General features: G+C 42.6%; 1 protein-coding gene across 1 annotated transcript in view; it reads left to right on the top strand.

The window, feature by feature from the left end:
* LOC109406058 (heme transporter FLVCR2) overlaps positions 1–25,876 on the top strand; it is a 236,224-nt gene that overhangs the window by 116,894 nt on the left and 93,454 nt on the right. The window contains exon 5 of the mRNA XM_029870156.2: positions 318–542. Coding sequence (XP_029726016.1) covers positions 318–542 — 225 coding nt within the window. The remainder of the gene's footprint in view (positions 1–317; positions 543–25,876) is intronic.

Below are 25,876 nucleotides of genomic sequence, written 5' to 3'. Positions count from 1 at the left end.
TACGATAACGAATTTATTCAGTCGTCACGTTCTACGGTTTGGTCATAGAAGACGAGACCTCTTTATCTCATTAAAATAAATAGGGATTCATATTCCGGCTTCACTGGCTGACATTGGCCATGGCAGACTCACGAGGATGATGACGCTATGTAGCAGAGACCAGAGAGTCAAATGGGAAAAGTTTTAGTTACTGGATTTGATGTGCTGCGCTGCTATGTGTTTCAGAAACATTCAAATGGACAAATCTAGTAATCTAATCAGCGTTAATCAAAGCCACCTCTCGCCTACTAAGTTTGTAAACAATTCTCTCCCTGCAGGGTCTGCGGATCGCAGCAATCAGCGGTGTGCTAGGCACTTGCCTGGGCGCTTGGATAAAATGTTTCTCCGTCCGGCCGGACCTGTTCTGGGTGGGATTCATCGGACAATCGATTGTGGCCGCTTCGCAGGTGTTTATCCTATCGCTGCCGGCAAAGGTCGCTGCGGTATGGTTCGGCCCCGATCAGGTCTCCTCGGCGTGCAGTATCGGTGTTTTCGGAAATCAGGTAAGTAGTACGTGCTTCCATCAGCGAAATGATTTCACGGTGTCCGTGTATACTTACGGTTACATTTCCCAGCAAATGAGCCGCTTTTCCGTCGGAAGTGCGAGATTTCGCTGCTTCGAAAGTTCGATGATAGTTGAACGCATCCAAGCAGGCGAGGCAAATTGACAAAAGGATAGCACGTTCGTTTTTAGCTGCAATCGCGGTAGCCTTTGTGATTTATGACCTTTCCCAGTATCCGACACCGGCCGTTGGCGGAAGCGAATAAATGGATATTTCCAATTTCCGGTCTCTTTCTGATTCTCAATTCCGCTACCTCTGATCCAAATCGGCTCGCAAAATGGCACGCACGAGATGAATTTTATGCTTCTTTTAGCGGCTGGTGAGCTTACGGTGAATCTTTCAGCGCCGTGGACCGTCAAGAAGTACTTTTTATTTTGCGACGGAACTCAGGTTCAATCTTCTATTTGAATGGGAGGATAGATGGGATGTGCTTATCTCGGTGAATTAAAGTGGAGCTACCTATTCAAGTTTATCGTTACGAACCAATACACATTTTATGCTCTGCCATAAATCACTGAAAGCCTCCACAGTGCGGACTCAAAAAATATCACGTTCTCATAACCTGTACCACCTTCAAAGTTCCAAAGAGAGTAAAAGCCAATTCGAAAACGAATTTCAACCTTTTGCAGAAAGTTCATCCAAGTGACTGTTCTTCGATAAGGAGAAACCCCGAATGATGCATGCACCACACTATCGCAGCGAGTCACCAGGGCAATAAAGTAACATTACATTGCATTAGCCCTCAATTTCGGATGGCAAAATTTGTCCGTGCAAGCAATAAATTCCAACCGAAACTTGCATATTTCCATCTTCAGTGTCCTGCCAGGCCAGCTTGCTTCCTAGGCGTTTACACGCTCATATCGATGTGGTTTGTAAGTTTCTTGCTTGCAGCTGACACGAGGGACGACGTTTTTGCTTGGTTTCCTTCGGGAGATTTGTGGAGCTCGGTCACAGTAGTGCGCTTAGATCTAAGCAACCCGGATGGGAAGATTCATAAGGGTTACCCTGCTATAATTTCTTGAAACTTTAGCCTCTTGGGATTGGGTGTGTGTGTATTTGCGTGCAAAGACAGGAAAAGATGGGTTAAATGCGGAACGGTTCCATCTTGTCACAATAATTTACTTTAGGATTTATTCGAGTTTCTTAGCAACGGTTCAAGTGAACCGAAGGAACATTTGCCAGTTTAAAAAATGGCTATTTTTTACTTTAACAGGCTTTGTTCTGAACTTACTATCTGCTTGTGTTTCTGGAGATGTGTAATTTCAATATATCACACAGAAAGGGTCATTCAAACCAAAGATCAGTCTATCGACAAAATCTCATAGTAAACATAATCAAGCTGCTTCATAGGCGCCAACTTAGGGGGGGCAAGCATGGTTTTGCCCCCCCAATAATTGACGATTTTTCGATTTTCCCATACAAAAAATCAGAAAAATCAGGCTTTGCCCCCCCAATAATTTGGCCAAGTTGGCGCGTCTGAGCTGCTTACGTACACCTAGATTATATTGTTCGTGAAGTTGAAAATCGGAATTTTTGACACACGAAAATCGATTTTTCTCCTAAACCGTGTGTCGGACGTAGGTACGTCGGGCACAGTGCGCTGGATAGAGGGCCAGGTCCGCTGTCCAGCGCACCACGTCCGACGTTAGGTTACACAAATGGATTTTGAGAAAATTCGATTGTCGGGTGTGGGGAAACTTCGGGTTTGAGCCGCGACGACAATATCAATGAAAAAACATCTCGAACTATTTCCCGATTATGGCTAGTTTCCACTTCGTACGTACTGTACAAAAAGATACACACTAAGATCAGCTCGGTATTTTTCCAATCTTTTTACTGAGTTCTCAACAGCAGATTTAACCCGGTACGCTCGGTTGTTTCTTTTGCAGATATTCTGTAAATGAATTACCGAGCTCAGCTAACAAACTGTCAAAAGTTGCTGATGTACGGTAAATATCGTTACTGGTGAACGGTAAATACGATTACCGAGTGTACCGAGATAAATCTGCTGTTGAAAACTCAGTAAAAAGATGGAAAAAATACTGAACTCAGTAAAAAAATTACTGAGATGGAACATATGAATCTTAGTGTGTACACACCTAGAAAATATCATGTAATTTTAAGTGTCCTGAACCTGACATATACGAGCATCTCCAAAAACACAAATTTAGAGGTTGAAACATGTAAATTTACGTCTTTAAAAACACCCCAAAATAAAACTTTCTTTTCTTAGCGTCTAGCAATCGCTAAAACCGATTTAACAGATAAAACATAGAAAAGTAAAATGACGCCATGCATGTATTCGAACACCGGATCTCCTGATCGTGAGCCACATTCCTTACCTCTCGGCTATTTCACCGAGTTAGAAGGTGGCTGATGAACGTGATACTGCTTCTACGTTTCTGGTGAAACGAATTTGTTGACATCTAACGCAACCAACCAGCACTTACATGATGCGCGTAAAATTGAGTCCAAATTATGATTCAGTCTTGAAAACGTTTACGTTGTTTGGTGATTCCGTTTCGTGCAAATTTCAGAATTTCTAAGTGTGTAGGACAAGTAATGCTCAAGCGATGATTCCGCTTCAAAATTACTTGAGCGGTTCGCAGATGGTAAGTAAGAAAAAAGTGTAACGTCAGTAACGCTTCCCGTGCAAATCAAATGAAGCTGTCACTTTTCCGCGCGGAAAAGTAGTCCGTGCTATTATTCCGTAAGGAAAAGTGACATTTCTCCATATATAGATCAGTTGTCAAAATTACTTGCGGAAAAGGAGGAATTTTACTTGAGCGCTCTCCTTGGGAACAGGAAACCTAACTTTAAGCTTGATAGTATGTACAAGCAAGTAACGCTCGAGGAAAGCTATGTATAGAAGGGACAGTGTTCAAAAGGTTTAAAATTTATTCTAATTTATGCAACCTCACCTTGAAGTGGCGCGGTATCTTGTGGTTGAAAGCTACTTTGCTTGGGGTTTGGCCAATCTGGCCTGCTGACATTTTTGTGTGTGATGAAAATATAACCTTGATTACAAAGTAATCCTTCTAAAGCTTTGCACCAAGATTGACACGGTATTTTTCCCATCTTTTTACTGAGCTCGCTATATCAAATTAAAAAAAAAAAAACACCGGTCCATCCACCTAATGGTGCTAGTGCCTTTTTCGTCGAACAAGTACTCATGATCTTTCCGTCGATTTTCATACAGAATGCTCAAGTTTGGAGCTCTGAATCTCAGCATCTAGCGCACAGATTGGCTTCAAATTTGAACTGGACACTCTCAATTGCTTGAAATTTGACTTAGACTATTCCATGCAATGTTTTAAAAGTTTTTACAAATCTCCCATTTCGAGAAAAATCGATAAATTTTGATTTTGGAATAATTTCGAAATTCCAATATGTAGACAAACATGTTTTTCTGCAAAGTGGATCAGTCCAACGAAACACACAACTTTTCTGAATAAACCATTTTCTTAAAACATTTCGTTTACAAAATAATTAAAAAATTGAAATTTAACTATTTTTCTTGATATGGAAGCTTTGCTATATTTTAAAGGGTTTTGCCCAGAAATATTTTCTTTTTTCACAGGTCAAATTTCAAGTTACAATGAATTTCCAGACAAAATTTGAGATCAATCGCTGTATTAAAAGCTGAGGCCGATCAATATCAAGACAACAATAACAAGCTAAGATATAACTTTTTTCACAATGACAGATCACATTGCGGTTTTCGACATATTTTTTTCTGCATGCTTTAGATTATATTTCATTATCGTTAATTACAAGATTCATGTAAAAATTGACAAACAATGCAAGCATGTGATTTTTTCCATAAAACAACTCAACCACATTACAGAGCGCTAGGGCGTACCAGTCACATCAAAATTTTGCGCAGTTATTTTAAACGCAAAAGGGGTTTGAAAAAACTTTGTTCGGGATTGCTACGATTTAAAATTTAATTTTTTTCTATAAAACGCTGAACTAGCCTTCTTAAATAAATATTTACACCTCAGGAATCTAAAATTTGGTATGAGCATTTCTTGCTACCCGTTCATCAGGTTATTTGAAAATCCGCAATCGAATTCATGGGATTGGTTCACTTATAGACGAGTGCACCGATGAACTGAATTCATCACGGTCCGAGAATTTTGTCACTAGAGCGGGGTCAGAAATGTACAATTCTGATTGGAAATCGTTCACTTCTGATTGGATCGGTCCGGTACCAACAATGGGACCAGTTTCCTCATCGAATTTACAGCCAAAAAGTGATGTGAGTTTTTTGAATACACAAACCATGATACATTATATCGAAGTCTTTCTCTGGGGGTTTCGGCTTTCAGTCAAAGAAAAGCGTTGATTTTCTTATCTCATCGCCAACGTTTCGATTCAGATGTTAGGATCCTCTTCAGGGCCTACGGTTTATTTGTTTAGTTAGGGATGAGTTTAAATACTTTATGTAGACTACACTTACTCGAAATTAACCAATTTGTCTGACCCCATGTTCATCTCACGGTTGATTGTCGATTTATTTTTCTTTGACTGAAAGCCGAAATCCCCAGAGAAAGAAGTCTATTTCACAGTCGAACATCTACAATTATATCGAAGTTTACGTTAGATCGAAGCAGAAAAAAATAATGTTTTATGCTAGTGTTCAGGGCCGGATCTAAGGGGGGGGGGGGCAGGAGGGCCAGGGCCCCGGGCCCCCACATTTAAGGGGCCCCTACAAAAACCGTTTTTGCTTGCTAAACATTAACTTGATTTTTCATTTTGCTCAAGTACTGTTCAAAAACAAAGAAAAACTTTTTTGCTCTTCGCATTTATACCTCCGAGGGGCCTCACCATTCACAGGCTCCCACAATCCTTAATCCGGGCCTGCTAGTGTTGATAAATTCAATGTGAAATTTGCCCCAGAGAACAATTTCGGTGAAGTGCAGAAAATAATAAAAAAAAAACAATAATGAAATTAATTAATGCTATAAAACATTAATTTGAGTGATTTTGTAGATTTTCTGTGAAAAATTTTGAAACTTTGTAATATTGTACGTCATATCTAATATCGGAGATACGCCATATCGAGAGCATTTTATATCGTTACATCGTATATCGTACGTTATATCTGTTTTCACAGACCGAGATGAACTGGCCTTAGCCCTCTCGTTAATACAGCTATAAAAATAAACCTGTTTCACAGATAATAGATGTTTACTTTAGAACAAAATATATTTCCAAACCTATGTAAACTTTTCTTTCTTAATACCTTGCTCACCGCAAATATTCATAATTTATTTAGCTCAACCTCAAATTCATGATAACACTGAGTCAACAATTTGCCCCCATGATACTCGGTTTGCAGCTGCGCTCTCGTCGGTCCGCCCATCATGCTATCTACGCTCCACGCCTTCTTGTGCCAACTGGATGATTAGCTACACCAACTTTCCAGGGTTGTTATACGGCATTCTTGCAACATGTCCTGCCATCGTATCCGTCCAATTTCAAAATACACCATTATGTGCTATTTTTGCGTTGTATGGAATACTTCTGGCCATTTTGGAAATGACAAACTGATTACCTGGTTCTGGGTTCCATTTTTCGAATGTGAACGAAACAGTATCACGCGACACCTCGAATTTCGTGGTTTTTCAAGATACATCATTCTGAGCTGTTTTTGTGTTATCCAAAACACTTCATCCTGGTATTTGTTCAAGGCCTTCCCATGGGTTTTTCAAGGAATACCTCTATCGATTCTTACAGTGAATTCTCTAGGTATTCCTTTATGGATTCCTCCCGATATTTCTTCAATATGCTTCTCTTGGGATTTTCCAGACATCCCTGAAGTTTCACCAGACATTTTGGCAGAGATTCCTCCAGCAATCCCTTCTTGGATTATTCTAGAAATTTCTACTATGATACCTCCCGCAATTCTTCTAGGGATTTCTCTCGAGATTTATAATGTTTTTTTTTCAGGAATTCTAGGTGGGGTTATTCAAGACAATCTTCTTGAGACTCTTTCAGAATTTTGGCCTGGGATTTCTCGAAAAATTCCTCATGGAACTCCTCCAAGAACTCGTTTCGGACTACCTCCAAGAATTGATTGCCTGCCATTCCTTCAGGAACTTCTTCACGGATTTCTCCAGAATACTTCTAAAGATTATTCCAGGGATTTCTCTAGGCATTCCTCTTGGTATATATTTAAAGAACATCTTTTAGGATTCCTCCAAGCATTCCTTATGGAATTTCACAAGAGAATTCTCTAGTGACACCTAGTACTCTTAAAAAAAATCACTAGATGTATCCCCAGAGGCATTTCTGGAAGGGTACTTCTAGGAAGACTACTCGAAAGAAACCCAGCAAGAATGTCAAGAGAAATCTATAGAGGATTTCCTGCAGGTATCGCAATAAAACTTTCTGGAGGAGTCATAGAGGGTATTCCTGAAAGAAACACAGTAGGAATCGGGATTCCATGGGAAACTTTCGGAGAAATCCCAGGATAAAGTTTATGGAGTAATTACTCGGGGAAACACCAAAGGAACTTCTGGAAGAAACGTAGAAAGATTGCTTTGAATCATCCCAAGAGTTTTTGAAGTAACCCCAGGAGAAATTATAAGAAGAAACCCTAGAAAAATTAGGTATTACAGTAAGAATTTCTGGATGAGTCCTGGGAGAAATTGCTGGAAGAACCACATCAGGAATCGCTTTGACGAATCCAGCTGGAACTCCTTCAGGAAAGCCAACAAGAGCTCCCGGAGGATTTCCATGAGAAATTTGTGGGGGAATCCTGGGATATAATCTAAGCGTTTCCAGAAGTTCTTCCGTTGATTGCACCAGCAACGTCGTCAGAGATTTTATTCAGGAATTCCAGCTGAGATCTCTTAAACAGTTGTAACTGTGGTTCTGCCAACAAATCCCCCTATAACTCCTCCAAAAGTTCTTGTCTTCATTAGTACCTTCAAGAGTTCTTCTAGAATTTCTCTAGTGATTTCTTGTGGGATTTATTCAAGAATATTTGCTGGGATTATTCAAGGCAATATTTTGAACATTCTGCAAAAAGTTCCTCCGGTGATTCTTCTAGGAATTCATTTAGCGATTTTATCGCGGGATTCCTTCACTAATTTCTCATGTGATTCCTCCAGGAGCTCCTCGTGACTTTCCTCCAGAAATTTCAGCTGGAATTCATCAACAAACTCTTCCTGCGGTTCTCCCAACTATTCTTGCTAGGACTCCTCCAGAAACTCTAACTGTGAAACTTCAAAAATTCTGCTAGGGATTCTTCTAGAGCTTTCTCATGGCTTTTTTGCTGGGATCCTTCCTGGCAACCCTCCTGGAATTCTTGCCGTAATTTCTTCGGTTGTTCTTCCAGGGATTTCTCCAACGAATCATCCAAGAATTCCTCCAGAGATTTTATCCAAAGACTTTTCCAGAAATTCCTCATGAAATTCCTGCAGAAACTCCTCATGACCTTCCTCCAAAGAATCCTGAACCAACTTCTCCTGCGGTTCTTCCAACAATTCCTGTCTCAGAAATTATAACTATGGTACCTCCAGGAGCTCTTCTAGTGATTCCTATAGGATTTTATCCTGGCATTCTTACTGGATTTCTTCCAGGAAATCTTCGTGAAATTTTTTTAGCATTTCCTCCTGTGATTTGTTCAGGGCGTTCTCTATGAGTTCCTCCAGAATACCTCTACCGGTTCTTCCAGGATATCCAAATATTTTTTCTAGGAATTTTTCTTTCGATTTCTCCAGGAATTCTCGATGGTGTTTCTTTAGAAAGTCCTGCATAGTTTCCTTCAGCAATTCCTCCTAAAACTTCTGCTGAAATTAACACAATGATAAATCCCAGAATCTCTCTAAGAATTCCTGCGGAGATTTTTCCTAAAATTCTTTCTGAAGTTCCTCCGGAGAATCCTCCAGGTATTTTTATCCAAGAAATTTTATCCAAAGATTCCCTCATAAATTTCTCTCCCGGAGCTCCTATTGGCCTTCCTGAAAGAGTTCCTGCTGGATTCCTCAAACCAACGTTTTTTCCAACAATTCCTCCCAGGACTCATCCAGAAATTTTTACTGTAATACCTCTCGGAAATCATCTAGGGTTTCTTCTTATAATTTCATTTGAGGTTCCTTCGAGAACTTTTGAGATGATTCAAAGCAATCTTTTTCGATTTTTCCAGAAGTTGCTTTGGTGTTTCCTCGAGAACTTACTGCACAGACTTCATTCTGGAATATCTCAAGAAAAAAAACTCATGGTATCCCTCCTGGAGCTCCAGCTGGGATTCCGCAAGCGATTCCTATTATGATTCTTTCAGGAATGCCTGCAAGGACTCCTCCAGAAAGTTTTACTGTGATACCTGCAGAAAAACCTCTTTGGATTTCTCTTGACATTCTTGCTGGAATACTTTCAGGAATGCCCCTGATGATACTTATAGTGATTTTTTTAAAGACTAGTAGGAAATAACTTGAGAATTCTCTTGTGAAATCCAATAAGAAATGCTTAGAGGAATCCTAAAAGATGTTCTTTGAATATATATCAAGAGTAATGCCTAGAGAAATCCCTGGAATAATCTGTAGAAGTATTCTGCAGAAATCCGTGAAAGAGTCCCTGAAGGAATTGCAGGCGATCAATTCTTGGAGGTAGGCCGAAACGAGTTCTTGGAGAAATCCCATGAAGAATTTCTCGAGAAATCCCAGGTCAAAATCTCTGAAGGAATTCCTGGAGGAATCGCTGGAGAAACTTCTGGAAGAATCACAAGAAGATTTTCTTGAATAACCTCAACAAGAATTCCTAAAAAAAAAAACAATATAAATCTCGAGAGAAATCCCTAGAAGAATTGCGGGAGGTATCATAGTAGGAACTTCTAGAATAATCCTAGGAGGGATTGCTGGAGGAATCTCTGCAAAAATGTATGGTGAAATTTCAGGGATGCCTGGAAAATCCCAAGAGAAACATATTGAAGAAATATCGGGAGGAATCCATAAAGGAATACCTAGAGAATTCACTGTAAGAATCGATAAAGGTATTCCTTGAAAAACCCATGGAGAAGGTCTTGAAGAAATACCAGGATGAAGTATTTTGAATAACACAAAAACAGCTCAGAATGATGTATCTTGAAGAACCACGAAATTCGAGGTGTCGCATGATACTGTTTCGTTTACATTCGATTGGACCCGGAGCCCGGTAATCAGTTTGTCGTTTCCAAAATGGCTAGAAGTATTCCATACAACGCAAAATTAGCACATAATGGTGTATTGAGAAAACCGCGATGTTTGAAATTCTAAATGACAGTATTACACCATTTCCAAAACTTTGCCCCGGAACTGTATTACGGAAAATCGGTAATTCCAAAACATCCATTCCAAATCTAAATGACCAATCATCGTAATAGTATTCTATAACTTTCAAAATCACTAAGTTTGATATGTCGCATGATGGTGTTTATTCATCTTAGAAAATTTGACCCCGGGACCACCGGAACCAATTCCTGTGAAATCCGCCTTTCGGTTCCAAAATGGCCAAAAGTATTTCGGATAACACAAAAATAGTTCAGAATGTTGTACCTTGAAAAATCACGAAGTTTGAGGTGTCGCATGATGGTATTGAATCATATTCAAAAATTGGGGGTGATAACGCTTCCACGGGTCAAGCGACGACAAAGACCGCCAGCTAAGAGTTGTGTGCTTAGCTGGTAGTGCAGCCTGGGCACTGTTGTCCTTCTGACTTCAGCTAGATTGAGGAGGTACGATCCGAGTGTCTGTTCACCAAGGAGGTGCGGCTCAAACAGCGTCTGTTCTGGCATCCAGCGGCTGAGTAAGAAACGCTGCACCACGCCCAGCTAGATCCAAGGTGGTAGCCCCATCAGCGTGGTCGTCCCAGTGTTGGTTGGGACGTTAAACAGAACTGGCACGATGGCCCTCCGGCGAGACAGGAGTGTTGGCGTAGGCCCAATAAGCCACCCGTAAAAATCCCCATTGCGAATAACATAGGAGAAAATACGACTCGATACATTCGGCAAAGACCCACGCGACAAAATAAGGACTACGATTGGAAACTTGGAACATGGAATTGCAAGGCACTAGGTTTCGCAGGATGTGACAGGATAATCTACGACGAACTACATCCCCGCAACTTCGACATCGTGGCGTTGCAGGAACTTTGTTGGACTGGACAGAAAGTGTGGAAAAGCGGGCATCGAGCGGCTACCTTCTACCAAAGCTGTGGCACCACCAATGAACTGGGAACAGGATTTATAGTGTTGGGCAAGATGCGACAACGTGTGATCGGGTGGCAGCCGATCAATGCAAGGATGTGCATGTTGAGAGTTAAGGGCCGTTTCTTCAACTACAGCATCATCAACGTCCACTGCCCACACGAAGGGAGACCCGATGACGAGAAAGAAGCGTTCTACGCGCAGTTAGAGCAAACATACGATGGTTGCTCGCCGCGTGACGTGAAAATCGTTGTCGGCGACATGAACGCGCAGGTAGGAAGGGAGGAAATGTACAGACCGGTAATCGGGCGAAACAGCCTGCACGCCGTATCGAATGATAACGGCCAGCGATGCGTAAACTTTGCAGCCTCCCGTGGTATGGTAGTCCGAAGCACCTTCTTCCCCCGCAAAGATATCCACAAAGCCACCTGGAGATCACCCGACCATCAAACAGTAAACCAAATCGACCACGTTCTAATCGACGGTAAATTCTTCTCAGATATAACCTGTTGAGAATATGTATATTGTGCATTCGAGCACCCCTCGTAATCGAGACAACCGATGTGTAAAGATACACCGTGAACATGTTTTATGTTGTCGAACATTGTTATTGTTTATAATTGTAAAATGTAAATAGTCAATAAATCAGTCGTTCGTGATCGTCACACTGTAAACAAGTATTTTTACTTTTGCTCCGGTCCGGAAAGCTTCGCTACTCGTCCCGCTGTTGTGTGTTCCGCTGTGTGATTGCTCCAACAGGCTATGGGTCCAGGTATGGACGAGAAAGCGAAAGTCGCCGCGTTCGACGGGTCCGGATTCCATAACTGGAAGTTCCGGATGGAGACCGTCCTCGACATGCACGGTTTATTGGATTGTGTCCACCGGGAGATCGTCGAGATTGAAGAGTTGCGTGAGATGGCCGACGATTCCGCGCAAGTGAAAACCGAGAAGAAAAGGCAAATGGCTGAGCGAAGTGCCGCGGATAAAAAGTGCAAAGCTATTATCGTTTCGGCCATCGCTGATAATCAGCTTGAACTTGTGAAGGACTGTGCGAATCCGAAGCAAATTTGGGACACGCTGAAGGCGGTGTTCGAGCGTTGTGGTGTTGCCGGCCAGTTATTTATTCGGAAACAGCTCCTTCGGTTAAAGTATGAAGAGGGGGCTGATAATGATTTGCCGGAACATTTGTTGAAATTTGATCGGTTGATTCGCGAGTTGAAGGAGAGCGGTGCGGCAGTGGAAGAGCCCGATGCAATTTGCCATTTGTTGCTGACAATGCCTGCGTCGTTCGATTCGGTGGTGACGGCCATCGAGACTCTTCCCGGCGGTGTGACACTGGCGTTCGTCAAGAAGCGGTTGCTCGATGTGAACCTGAGGAAAAATATGTTGGCCCCTGCGGCCGAAAATGAGCGAGAAAGTGAGTGTGTTGCCATGACGAGCAGGCATGTGTGGAGAACGTTGAAGTGCTTTCGGTGCGGCAAAATTGGACATAAACAAGCTGACTGTCGCGTGCGTTTGCCAGTGAATCCGAGTGAGTACGAAGTTGTGAAACGTCGAAACAGTAAATCAGACATGGTGGTTGAAGAAAAACGTACCTCGGATCGTGCGGACGTTTGCTTCATGGCGTCGCAGGAAGAAAAAGAAGAGCTGGTGAGAACGCAGTGGTTCCTAGACTCCGGTGCCACGGATCACATGGTGAAGGATCCCAGTTTCTTCAAAGTGATGCGACGATTGGAGAAGCCGGTGCCAGTGCTTGTGGCGAACGGCGAGAAGATGACAGCGGAATTTTGTGGTGACGTAGTGTTTTTTGCTGACGTCGGCGGAAGGATGAAGAAATATGAAGCGAAGGAAGTGTTGTACCTCCCCGGATTACGGAGCAATTTGTTTTCGGTGAATCGTGTGGCGAGATCCGGGTTGCAGGTCCACTTTGCCGGCGACAGAGTACGAATAGTGAAGAATAGAGAAGTGATGGCTGTCGGGCACCATACAGGTAGGCTGTACGAGTTGGATGTTTGGTGTGAACGCAGGCGACATGATGCGGATGCGGCCATAGTGAGCGTGAAGGATACGGAGACCCGGAAGACGGTGCTGAATGGGATGAATGCGATGAAGTTACAAGAAAATGAAGTGCAGAACAAAGCGGGAAAGCGGTCAAGAACGAGAAGAAGTAGAAGAAGTAACAATAAGAAAGTATCGTTGTGGACGATATGAAGCGTGTAGGTAACGATGTTGCCTAGTTAGACAAACACTGTTTTAAATGTTTGACCTTGTTTTTGACGATTGTTGTTTGAGATGTTTTGGACTGTTTTGACGTTTATTGTTGTGTACGAGAGACCTGATGTTGTGTATAAGTGTGATGAATTTTGAAGTGTCAAATTTGGCGATCTGACCTAGAAAATGTATGTTGTTTTGGACTATTGATGATAGGATCTGTGATAATTGTTAGAAAGTTACTCGGGTTGTCGACCTGAGAGGGGATGTTGAGAATATGTATATTGTGCATTCGAGCACCCCTCGTAATCGAGACAACCGATGTGTAAAGATACACCGTGAACATGTTTTATGTTGTCGAACATTGTTATTGTTTATAATTGTAAAATGTAAATAGTCAATAAATCAGTCGTTCGTGATCGTCACACTGTAAACAAGTATTTTTACTTTTGCTCCGGTCCGGAAAGCTTCGCTACTCGTCCCGCTGTTGTGTGTTCCGCTGTGTGATTGCTCCAACAGGCTATGGGTCCAGGTATGGACGAGAAAGCGAAAGTCGCCGCGTTCGACGGGTCCGGATTCCATAACTGGAAGTTCCGGATGGAGACCGTCCTCGACATGCACGGTTTATTGGATTGTGTCCACCGGGAGATCGTCGAGATTGAAGAGTTGCGTGAGATGGCCGACGATTCCGCGCAAGTGAAAACCGAGAAGAAAAGGCAAATGGCTGAGCGAAGTGCCGCGGATAAAAAGTGCAAAGCTATTATCGTTTCGGCCATCGCTGATAATCAGCTTGAACTTGTGAAGGACTGTGCGAATCCGAAGCAAATTTGGGACACGCTGAAGGCGGTGTTCGAGCGTTGTGGTGTTGCCGGCCAGTTATTTATTCGGAAACAGCTCCTTCGGTTAAAGTATGAAGAGGGGGCTGATAATGATTTGCCGGAACATTTGTTGAAATTTGATCGGTTGATTCGCGAGTTGAAGGAGAGCGGTGCGGCAGTGGAAGAGCCCGATGCAATTTGCCATTTGTTGCTGACAATGCCTGCGTCGTTCGATTCGGTGGTGACGGCCATCGAGACTCTTCCCGGCGGTGTGACACTGGCGTTCGTCAAGAAGCGGTTGCTCGATGTGAACCTGAGGAAAAATATGTTGGCCCCTGCGGCCGAAAATGAGCGAGAAAGTGAGTGTGTTGCCATGACGAGCAGGCATGTGTGGAGAACGTTGAAGTGCTTTCGGTGCGGCAAAATTGGACATAAACAAGCTGACTGTCGCGTGCGTTTGCCAGTGAATCCGAGTGAGTACGAAGTTGTGAAACGTCGAAACAGTAAATCAGACATGGTGGTTGAAGAAAAACGTACCTCGGATCGTGCGGACGTTTGCTTCATGGCGTCGCAGGAAGAAAAAGAAGAGCTGGTGAGAACGCAGTGGTTCCTAGACTCCGGTGCCACGGATCACATGGTGAAGGATCCCAGTTTCTTCAAAGTGATGCGACGATTGGAGAAGCCGGTGCCAGTGCTTGTGGCGAACGGCGAGAAGATGACAGCGGAATTTTGTGGTGACGTAGTGTTTTTTGCTGACGTCGGCGGAAGGATGAAGAAATATGAAGCGAAGGAAGTGTTGTACCTCCCCGGATTACGGAGCAATTTGTTTTCGGTGAATCGTGTGGCGAGATCCGGGTTGCAGGTCCACTTTGCCGGCGACAGAGTACGAATAGTGAAGAATAGAGAAGTGATGGCTGTCGGGCACCATACAGGTAGGCTGTACGAGTTGGATGTTTGGTGTGAACGCAGGCGACATGATGCGGATGCGGCCATAGTGAGCGTGAAGGATACGGAGACCCGGAAGACGGTGCTGAATGGGATGAATGCGATGAAGTTACAAGAAAATGAAGTGCAGAACAAAGCGGGAAAGCGGTCAAGAACGAGAAGAAGTAGAAGAAGTAACAATAAGAAAGTATCGTTGTGGACGATATGAAGCGTGTAGGTAACGATGTTGCCTAGTTAGACAAACACTGTTTTAAATGTTTGACCTTGTTTTTGACGATTGTTGTTTGAGATGTTTTGGACTGTTTTGACGTTTATTGTTGTGTACGAGAGACCTGATGTTGTGTATAAGTGTGATGAATTTTGAAGTGTCAAATTTGGCGATCTGACCTAGAAAATGTATGTTGTTTTGGACTATTGATGATAGGATCTGTGATAATTGTTAGAAAGTTACTCGGGTTGTCGACCTGAGAGGGGATGTTGAGAATATGTATATTGTGCATTCGAGCACCCCTCGTAATCGAGACAACCGATGTGTAAAGATACACCGTGAACATGTTTTATGTTGTCGAACATTGTTATTGTTTATAATTGTAAAATGTAAATAGTCAATAAATCAGTCGTTCGTGATCGTCACACTGTAAACAAGTGTTTTTACTTTTGCTCCGGTCCGGAAAGCTTCGCTACTCGTCCCGCTGTTGTGTGTTCCGCTGTGTGATTGCTCCAACATAACCAACGTCCGCACATACCGCAGTGCGAATATAGATTCGGATCACTACTTAGTCGCTGTATGCATGCGCTCAAAACTTTCGACAGTTATCAACACGCGTCGAAGTCGAACGCCGCGGCTCAACATCGAGCAACTTCATAACGTAGAAGTGGCTCAAGACTACGCGCAGCAGTTAGCAGTGGCCCTACCAACGGAAGAGCAGCTTGGCGCAGCTACACTTGAAGATGGCTGGAGGGACATCCGATCCGCCATAGGTAGTACCTCGGCTACAGCATTAGGCTTCGCGACTCCGAATCACAGAAACGACTGGTACGACGGCGAATGTGAACAGTTGAAAAACGAGAAGAATGCAGCGAGGCGAGGCGCTGCAACACCGTACGAGAGCGAATGAGGCACGTTACAAACAGGCGCGGAACAGGCAGAACTCAGTCTTCCGGATGAAGAAGCGCCAGCAGGAAGAACGAGATTGCGAAGCGATGGAAGAGCTGTATCGCGCTAAGGACACACGAAAGTTCTACGAGAAGCTGAACCGCTCGCGCAGAGGCTTTGTGCCACAAGCCGACATGTGCCGAGATAATCACGGGAATATTCTCACGAGCGAGCGTGAGGTGGTCGAGAGGTGGCGGCAGCATTACGATGAACACCTCAAATGGCGACGTTGCAAGTACCGAAGGTGGCGTGGTAACAGATCTAGGAGTATGTGCACAGGACGAAAGACTTCCGGCCCCTGACCTTCAAGAGATTGAGGAGGAGGTTGGCCGGTTGAAAAACAACAAAGCCGCTGGAGCAGATCAACTACCAAGCGAGCTTCTAAAATACGGTGGAGAAGCACTGGTGAGAGCACTACACTGGGTCATTACCAAGATTTGGGAGGAGGAAGTATTACCGGAGGAATGGATGGAAGGTATCGTTTGTCCCATCTACAAAAAGGGCGACAAGTTGGATTGCGGGAACTACCGCGCGATCACACTACTGAGCGCTGCCTACAAGATACTCTCTCAAATTTTATGCCGCCGTCTATCACCGATTGCAAGAGAGTTCGTGGGGCAATATCAGGCTGGATTCATGGGTGAACGCGCTACAACGGACCAGATGTTCGCCATCCGCCAGGTGTTGCAGAAATACCGCGAATACAACGTGCCCACACATCACTTGTTCATCGATTTCAAATCGGCGTATGATACAATCGATCGAGAACAGCTATGGCAGATTATGCACGAGTACGGATTCCCGGATAAACTGATACGGTTGATCAAGGCGACGATGGATCGAGTGATGTGCGTAGTTCGAGTATCAGGGACACTCTCGAGTCCCTTCGAATCTCGCAGAGGGTTACGGCAAGGTGATGGTCTTTCGTGCTTGCTGTTCAACATTGCTTTGGAGGGTGTAATAAGAAGAGCGGGGATAAACACGAGTGGGACGATTTTCACGAAGTCCGTTCAGCTGCTTGGTTTCGCCGATGATATTGATATTATTGCTCGTAAATTTGAGACGATGGCGGAAACGTACATCCGACTAAATAGTGAAGCCAGGCGAATCGGATTAGTCATTAATGTGTCGAAGACAAAGTACATGATGGCAAAGGGCTCCAGGGAGGAATCACCGCGCCCGCCACCCCGAATTCATATCGACGGTGATGAAATCGAGGCGGTTGAAGAATTCGTGTACTTGGGCTCACTGGTGACCGACGACAACGACACCAGCAGAGAAATTCAGAGGCGCATTGTGGCAGGAAATCGTGCCTACTTTGGACTCCGCAGAACTCTACGATCGAATAAAGTTCGCCGTAACACGAAGTTAACCATCTACAAAACGTTGATTAGACCGGTCGTCCTCTATGGGCACGAAACATGGACCCTACGTGCAGGGGACCAACGCGCCTTTGGAGTTTTCGAACGGAAGGTGTTGCGTACCATCTACGGCGGAGTGCAGATGGAAGACGGGACGTGGAGAAGGCGAATGAACCACGAGCTGCATCAGCTGCTGGGAGAACCAACCATCGTCCATACCGCGAAAATCGGGAGGCTACGGTGGGCGGGTCACGTCATCAGGATGTCGGATAGCAACCCGACTAAAATGGTTCTCGAGAGTCATCCGACCGGTACAAGAAGACGTGGAGCGCAGCGAGCTAGGTGGGTCGACCAAGTAGAGGACGATCTGCGGACCCTACGCAGAGTGCGGAACTGGAGACAAACAGCCATGGACCGAGTGGAATGCAGTTAGACTAGTTCGAAGTTACTCTATAAATATCAGTAATTTGTAAAAAACTTTCTTATTTCAAAAGCTAGCGTTTTTCAATGTTCAGCAAAAACATGTATTTTTACATTCCAAACAACTTTGTAGAAGACGTAAAAAATCTAAAAAATCCCGTTAAAAAGTTATGATGAAATATATGATTTATAGGGGTCATGCACATACAACGCAATATATCTCGTAAAGTATGAGATTCAGCATTATGGCGTCTTCGACAAAGTTGTTCAAAATTGCATTTTGCACAACTTTGCCGAAGACATCAAACGTCTATCTGCATTTTTCGAAAAAATATTTTTTTCATCTCACTTATAGGTGGATTGATTATTCAACTCTTCATGTCAAAAGAAGTGCCTTGTCTAATGTAGAAACTTCTCCGAAGAATCTATATCGCTAAAATCATCGGTTGAAACGTTATTAAAAAAGCGCACGAAATCGGCAAAATAAAACACTGTGGAATGGAGGCGGCTACTATGTACAGCAGAGGCCACCCCGGCCTTAGCCTGACCGGTAAGGTAAGTAAGGGTGATAACGGAAGGTCGTCGGCTACGTTGGATTCTCTTATCAGCTCATTAATCTTCTGGCGGTAATATTATGCGAAGATTTAAAAATTTGGATCCCGGTACGGACATACCGCGCACTGGGCTATTCCCGCGTGGAGAAAAACGTGCACAGTATAAGTTAATTGGAGTTAGTAGCATTGCGAAGATTTATTGTCTCTGTGCCATGAATTGATCTGGATTTGGGGTTCCAGTTTCCAAAACTTATGTCCCCACATCTTTGTAGCCGTTTCCGTAGCAAGCTAGCGTCGTGTATGGCTTAGATCGTGTGCTGGTCATGTTTCTGGTTTGTTCCTATTAAACCCACCGGAATTCATCAGTTAGAAGTTTTCAGTTCTCTACAATAACATTTTCTTATGAAGTGTAATTTGTCGTAATACAAAAGAAAAATTCCTCCGCAATGCATTGTTTTAGTAGTCAAATGCTTTTGTAGGTATCATTTAATGTTTCACCGGGACAATATCCGAGGCGTTGTGATCCGGCCCCGGAAATTGCGAATGAAATAATCAAAGATTGCCTTGAAGATCGCGACGTTTAATCGGTTTACGCTGTTTAGTGAATCCCCTAATAGTTATTTTTATGTAATGAGTTGCAAAAAGTTGATTTTTTCCAGCACGAGTCGTACATTTATCCAACAAGGCTTGCCAAGCCCATCTGAGGATTGCGCAGGCTATCTTATTTTTGAAACTCATTACCATTACAAAAAAAAAATGTAAACTTTAATCTTACGAGCTTCCCTGGTTTATACATGTTTCTAATCAATATATGTCCCTCGGAAACATCCTATAATTTTCGTTTTCTATGCTTTGAATGTTGATAATTCCATCATTATTATCCAGCACGATAACCATCATCTTGTTCCATACGACGCCATACGACCAAGAATAAATAGAACAGATGACAGCAAGCAACGTAATGCAATTATCCTAGCTGAGATAATGATTGCCTAATCTTACTCCATCAGGCCCAACGACAACCTACACATGCCCAACGAGCGATGACAAAATAAGGCAGCAAAGCTCTTCTATTCTCTCCTTTTGCAACCGGATACCCGGGAACATCGTTGTTCATCACCCAACGGCAGGCTTCTTCCGCTCGCTGGCAACTCCCTTCATCACTATCATCCACAACACAGGACAGTCTCCTTGCCTGCGGCGCGCCTAAGCCGAATGAAGTTTCTCCTAGGAGAGGCCTGTTTGTCTTATTTCCAGCGGAAATAAATTCCGCCCAGGCGTGACTGCTAGACCCACTAGGGCTCAACGAAGTGGCGCCTGAATTTCAGAGCTCATGGCAACGGAAAACTCGCCCGAAGCCCCGTTGAGTGGCTCTCCGCTGGAAATTTCAACCGAGCAGAGATAGCAGCGGTGATTCTTTTGAAGAATTTTCTACTTAAAAGCATGATGAATGTGAGTTTTCAAATCTTGCGTCATGAAAAGTCTCTGAAGTGTTCGTTTTTTGTGTCTATTGAAGACTATTCTCGAAAAAAGCGATGATTTATTTGCGCCACTTCCTAAATTGACAAGAAAACTTTACGATGATCTTCGACGTGGGATTATTAGCCATAGTCCACCTCTGTGAAACTTGCCTGACCAGACCATCCGAAGTGCACTTCACAGCAGGCACAGCATGCTTTGATGGGTCAGTTCCATAGACCGTGATAAGATTGATGTGACGTGTATCAAATTTTATGCACATCAGTAGGCGTGGTATAATCCGGTTACCCGGGGGCTGGGTGCACTAGATTCGCTCGCACGGAAATTCTAGCCTGCTTCGACAGAACGCACAATTGGCTAATATGCTCGATTGGCGCCGAAAATAAACCGCAGCAATCGGCGTGCCACACCATCAAGAAGTTAATGCGCCGTCACGCAGGATTATGCTTATGATGCACATAAAAACGTATTGTCCATCATAAATTTTTATAGGGGCAATATCAGTTCCCAGCAGTTGGATAACTGTAATACATACAGGTTCCTATTGTTGCGCTAATTGGTGGTTAAGTGAATCGAATGGTATTTTACATAAATGTGATACATACTACCCTTAATTCATCGGCGTATGCCTCTTGAGATTATTGGAACAACACTCAATCACCTTCTCAACTGATAGGCTCATCAGTACTGCAACTTGATTTTCATCCCGAGAAAAAAAAACACTTTTTCACAAGAAAAAAAAAATTCGATTTACCTCGCGCTTTTAAAAATTATCCTGCTTCATCGCTCTTTCGCCATCTTCGTTCAAAATTTGCATTCCGTTGCTGCCACTGCTAGCTGGTTAATGGGGTGAAAGCACTTATGGAAAGTTATGCAAATGATTGGATGCCACAATTCCGGTGATGCACGGGGGATGGAAAAAATAATCAGACTCGGATTGGATGCAATTGCGTTGAATTAAATTTTTTATGTTCGTGCCTGAATGTTTTGATTGGATATGGATTTTTTTTTTGGCTGTGCAGTCAAAGATGGACTTTAGCTATCATTCTAATATTGAAGCATGATTGAATTATAGCTGAAATTAACTCATACCTATGTTTGATTTTTAGTAAGGTTCTGTGACCAGTCTTAGAAAATCAGGTAACTATGTTTTCTGGAATTGCTTGATATATTTCTATCAGGATTTCTAATGCATTTCTGTTAAGTTTCATAAGAATTGGAAAATAGAGGAGAAACTATCATGTCATTTGCCATGGAATCAATGTACAGGGTGTTTCACAATTAAATTGAATTTATTGTCATCTGTAATTAAGATTTTCTAAATAAATACATTCATTGAAAGCTCACGTGGCACTGATTACAGTTTATATTCTTCTGTAATAATTGCAAATGTGTCTCACGTTCGTTTCGCAAATTTTACGTGAGTACGCAAATTTTGAAACTATAGAGGTTTTTGCTTCGGAAGCTGTTTGGTAGATTAAGGACTTACAGTTGTGAAAAAAATATAAATGATTGAAATTTCTCGAAAACTATTCAACAAGCTGTAGCTCTTTTTCCTTTCAAACATTTTTTAGTTCAGTAAAATGCTGACTAATGACTAATACCTTCAGGTGATAGACAAAATGATCGGCACAGGCAGAATTTCCACTTTAAAAAATGGTCAACTAGCTGTAACTTTTCGAAAAATGCAGAGCTACATGTCAAAAAACACAGTAGGCAGGCAGAACGGCGTTTGCCGGGACAACTAGTTAGCCATAAATGTGTAAAATTGAATTGTATTGAAAATGTTTGCTATCTATATATGGTATGTGCGGGCAAGATGGGTCAGGGGGCCCGTTAAAATGAGGTGGGGCAAGATGGGTCATGTTTTGAAAATTGTTTGTCAAGAAGCAGGTTTCAAACTTTATTACCTTTTTATACTCTTATATCATAGCTGACTAGTGTATCTGAGAGTCGTGGTAGAATACAGAGAAATGCGATTTATATTTAGAAAGTTATAGTGATCCATTTCTTAGGTGACCCATCCTGCCCCCACTTACCATATATATATATATATATATATATATATATATATATATATATATATATATATATATATATATATATATATATATATATATATATATATATATATATATATATATATATATATATATATATATATATATATATATATATATATAAAATCTCGTGGAGATCCCCCCCCCCTCCCTACCTAGTAACATTTTTTAGTCAAAAAGACTAGAAGAGGTTCTTAGAACCATCATAAAACCAAAACAGAAGGTATCAGGTTTTATGTCGATTTTCAAAGTCTCTACAAGACTAATTAGTCATCAAAATGTTACTTGGGCTGGAATTTCGTGAAGATTTCCACTGGAATCTCGTATAATCTCGTAGAGATTCCCACTAGAATCTTGTGGACATTCCCCAAAGAATTTCGTGGAGTACCTCCTGGAATCTCGTGAAGAATCCTCAAGGAATGTGGTGAAGATTCCCTCAGAAAATGAAGCGGAGATTCTCCCTGGAATTCGTAGAGATCCCCCTGGAACCTCATGGAGTTTCTCTCTGGAATCTCGTGGAGTTTGCCCCAGGAATTTAGAGATTTCTCCTGAAACCTCGTCGGGGCTCCTCCTCCGGAATTTCGTCGAGTTTCACCATGAAGTTTCGTTGAGATTCTCTCTAGAATTTCGTGGAGAATCCTCCTGGAATTGTATGTTCTACCTCTAGGAGGCGCTCTAGCGTAAAACCTCTAGGTTATCCAGCTTTTTACGCTAACGCGAGGGATGATTCGAATATGACGTTTCTTGTCGACGACCAAATTTCAGTTCAGTGCTATCCTAGTAGACTGTTAGGATAGTTTGTTGATTGAAGTGTCAACATTTTTCACTGGATTCGCATCAACAGAGATCCTCAGCGTATTTTAAAATGGTGTTATATGTTTATTTTTCCAAAGTCATTAGTTTTTATTTCGTTTTAGATCCAGCAGCCTTATCGCAAAAATTGGAAGTCTGAGGACTCAAAATAGCTGAATTCAACCGGGACAGTTCTGATAATTTTCATGAACTTTGATTCAAATATCGTCGTTTTCAGCGTTTGACTTCCCCGGTTTAATCTTCGTTTGCACAAGAACGATTCTAGTTTTGGTAACTCTATTATATTCGGATACATAAACTGAAACAGAACAAAATACTCTAATAATAAGGATCCACCTGTGTGTTTTTAGAAAAGACACGGACACGTTCAATGCTTCCAGTGAGCTTTTCGCTCTTTGAAGGAAGCACGACACTAGACAACGGACTAGCATGCAACGCCCAGTGGCACAGCCGAAAACTTTTCCTGACAGCTGCGGCGGGAATCGAACCCGCGCTCCTCAGCACGATGCGACTAAGAGCTTGGTGACCCTAGCCGCATGACCACGGAGCCGCACATTATTATCAAACAACATAGTTTTATTAGGTTGACCTAGAATAAATTACTTCCCTGCAATTATGAACCAATGGCTGCCGAATTGGACATTCCCTAACCATACACAACATTTGAATTCAAACTTAGACGACATTCTGCTCTATTTGAGATCATCAACGTAAAAACTAGGGTAAAAACATTAGTTTGGGCTCTTATGTATTATACACTGCCAAGTTGAAAGCTGGATAGTGCAGGAAAGTGCGGACTTTGCGCGGACTAGATTGATTCGTCGAGACTCGAAAATGTAAGAAGGATATGCTAACATATTTCCAATCAATATGCGTTAAATTCTTTTGCAGTTGACTGTAGGATATGAGATTGGGAACAGAATAAAAAAAAATATAAAAAGCGAAAAATGAATTTACTTATTAATCGATACTTAAAAAAAAAGCAGGCTTGATAATCCTCCTCGAAATCAAAAGAGTTTTGCAACATGCTCTAGAGCGGTGTTTTGCTTTTACCTCGTCGCGAGGGAGCGAACGAACCCCAAACAGAGAGGCAATAAAAAACTGAGCGAGGAAGAGGGGAACAAAACAAAAGCCGATGATTATTTCGGGTTTTTGAGTGCGATTTTCGCCTCGAGAGTCTTTCTTTGTATGGGAGCGGAACTCGCGAGAGCTTTTTGAGTGTGAGTGGACGTGAGAAACACAACAAGCAATTTTGAGTGTTGGACGAACTCCTCGCTGCGCGGCAAGCTCGCGCTCGCTGCTGTTGAGGATTTGCGTTGTGATTTCTGAGTTTTATTTTAACTCCTCAGAAAAACGCCAAAATCGCTTCCTCATTTTCTCGCGAGCGAGTTTCTGTCAAGCCTGAAAAAAAGAGACATCCCAATTTCTATATGGCGAGATCGCCCATTGCTTCACAGTGAAAGCGACTATCAGAAACGAACAAGAAACAACGATGCCAACGTGCTACAAAGCATCACTAAAACAGACCGCAAACCAGTTGATAGATTGAAGCTGAAAACGACGGACGGAGTCAGGAGCACCAGGACTGATTGGTGCGATTGGTTCGGCACTCTGCCAGTCGGGGAGCGCCGAAAGTGAAATTGATCGGCAGTGCGAGGATTTGCAGATTCCTCACTGCAGTTACAGAGCTGCGGACCAGGGGCCTACATCGTCGAAATCAAAACATGACGCTGAAAGCGAGCGCCCATCAGCATCGGACGGACGCCGACGACGGGAGCATTCAAAACAACATGCATGCGCTTCGCTTCAGTCGCCCTTGTTGTCACTTTCTTCGACGCAACGACGGGTGGCGGCTCATTTTCACACCGACTGGGATTCAATTGAAATTTTCAAATGGTCTAAAATGTATGTTTGCTTAATATTGTTATGGGTAATAAACTATTTCAGTAAAATATGCACAGCATACATTAAGATTACACAGATTTGCCGGTTGTTACACTCATTAATCGTGTTATAACAGAGAAATTCATTCGATGTCGAACAGGCGTGCGTGAGCTTGTGAGTGCGAAACAAAGTGGCATCTGCGACGACGCAGCAGCGTCGGTTCATCGGTGACGATGACAGTCGGGCTGAGCGACGACGACGGCGCCTTGTTTCCATTGACGATTGAAAACATTGTTTACAAACTTCGTCTGAAAATTTCAATTGAAATTGAAAATGTAGGGCCCTGCTGCGGACAAGTGTCAGGGTTGGTAGCTCTGGTCACGACATTGACCTAAAAAATAAGCTAGATTAATATCTCTATCAGAATAAATATGTAACACCATTTCAAAATACCCTAAGAATCGCTGTTGGTGTGAAAAGAACCAAGTGAAAAATGTTGACATTTCAATCAACAAACTATCCTAACAGTCTACTAGGATAGTATTGAACTGAAATTTGGTCGTCGGCAAGAAACGTCATATTCGAAAAAAAAACCTCGTGCTAGCGTAAAAAGCTGGTATCCAATTTTATTTATCTCACAATCCTGATTTTCTAGAAACTTGGTTGCTTGGGCATAGTTATTTGATAGGTCAAGGGCTTTCAGTTGACTAGCCATTTGGTTCGAGGTTCTACCACTAGCCGACGCTTGTTTCAAATTTTGCAAAAAAACATTCTCGAAGACCGCAACCCTCCAAGATACATATTAGCGTGGTACAAAAAATCGGTTTTTACTCCACACCGCTTATTCGATTCCTATCTAGATTATCTAGATTACATGCCTTCTCCCAAAATTTGAGCTCATTTGGTTGAAAATTGAGTCTGCACAAGCCCGTCAAAGTTTGTATGGGAATTACTATGGGAAAACGATGTTTTACGTTCAATCCACCGTAGCATTTCCCCAAGTGCCCTAGTGGGTTTATTAACCCTTGATAATCCTAGGCTACTTTATCAGCTACAATTTGCCGAAGACCGCATTAGTTACCGATTTTTATCCAGAATCGAAATCTTTACTCATGATGGATAAACTATTCGGTGGGCATCACTGCATTTTGCAGTGAAATATAGTAGCCATGATTTAAGTGTGCTATCTTTGGCGCCATATGCAGCAATGTTAGCTGCTGGGAAGCTGGAGGATCACTGTTAAAGTTTGCCCAGTTGGATACTAATCGATACCTAATTAATGAGGCGTCCGATTTGAATGCGGTCTTCAGCAAAGTTGTATCTGATAGAGTAGCCTAGGAGAACCAACTAACCTCTAGGGCGCTTGGGGAAATACTACGGT

The sequence above is a fragment of the Aedes albopictus genome, chromosome 2 (genome assembly GCF_035046485.1).
Source record: "Aedes albopictus strain Foshan chromosome 2, AalbF5, whole genome shotgun sequence".
Classification (NCBI taxonomy): Eukaryota; Metazoa; Arthropoda; class Insecta; order Diptera; family Culicidae; genus Aedes; species Aedes albopictus.
Note: the sequence above shows the minus strand (reverse complement) of the source record. Positions and strands in the feature narration are given on the sequence as shown.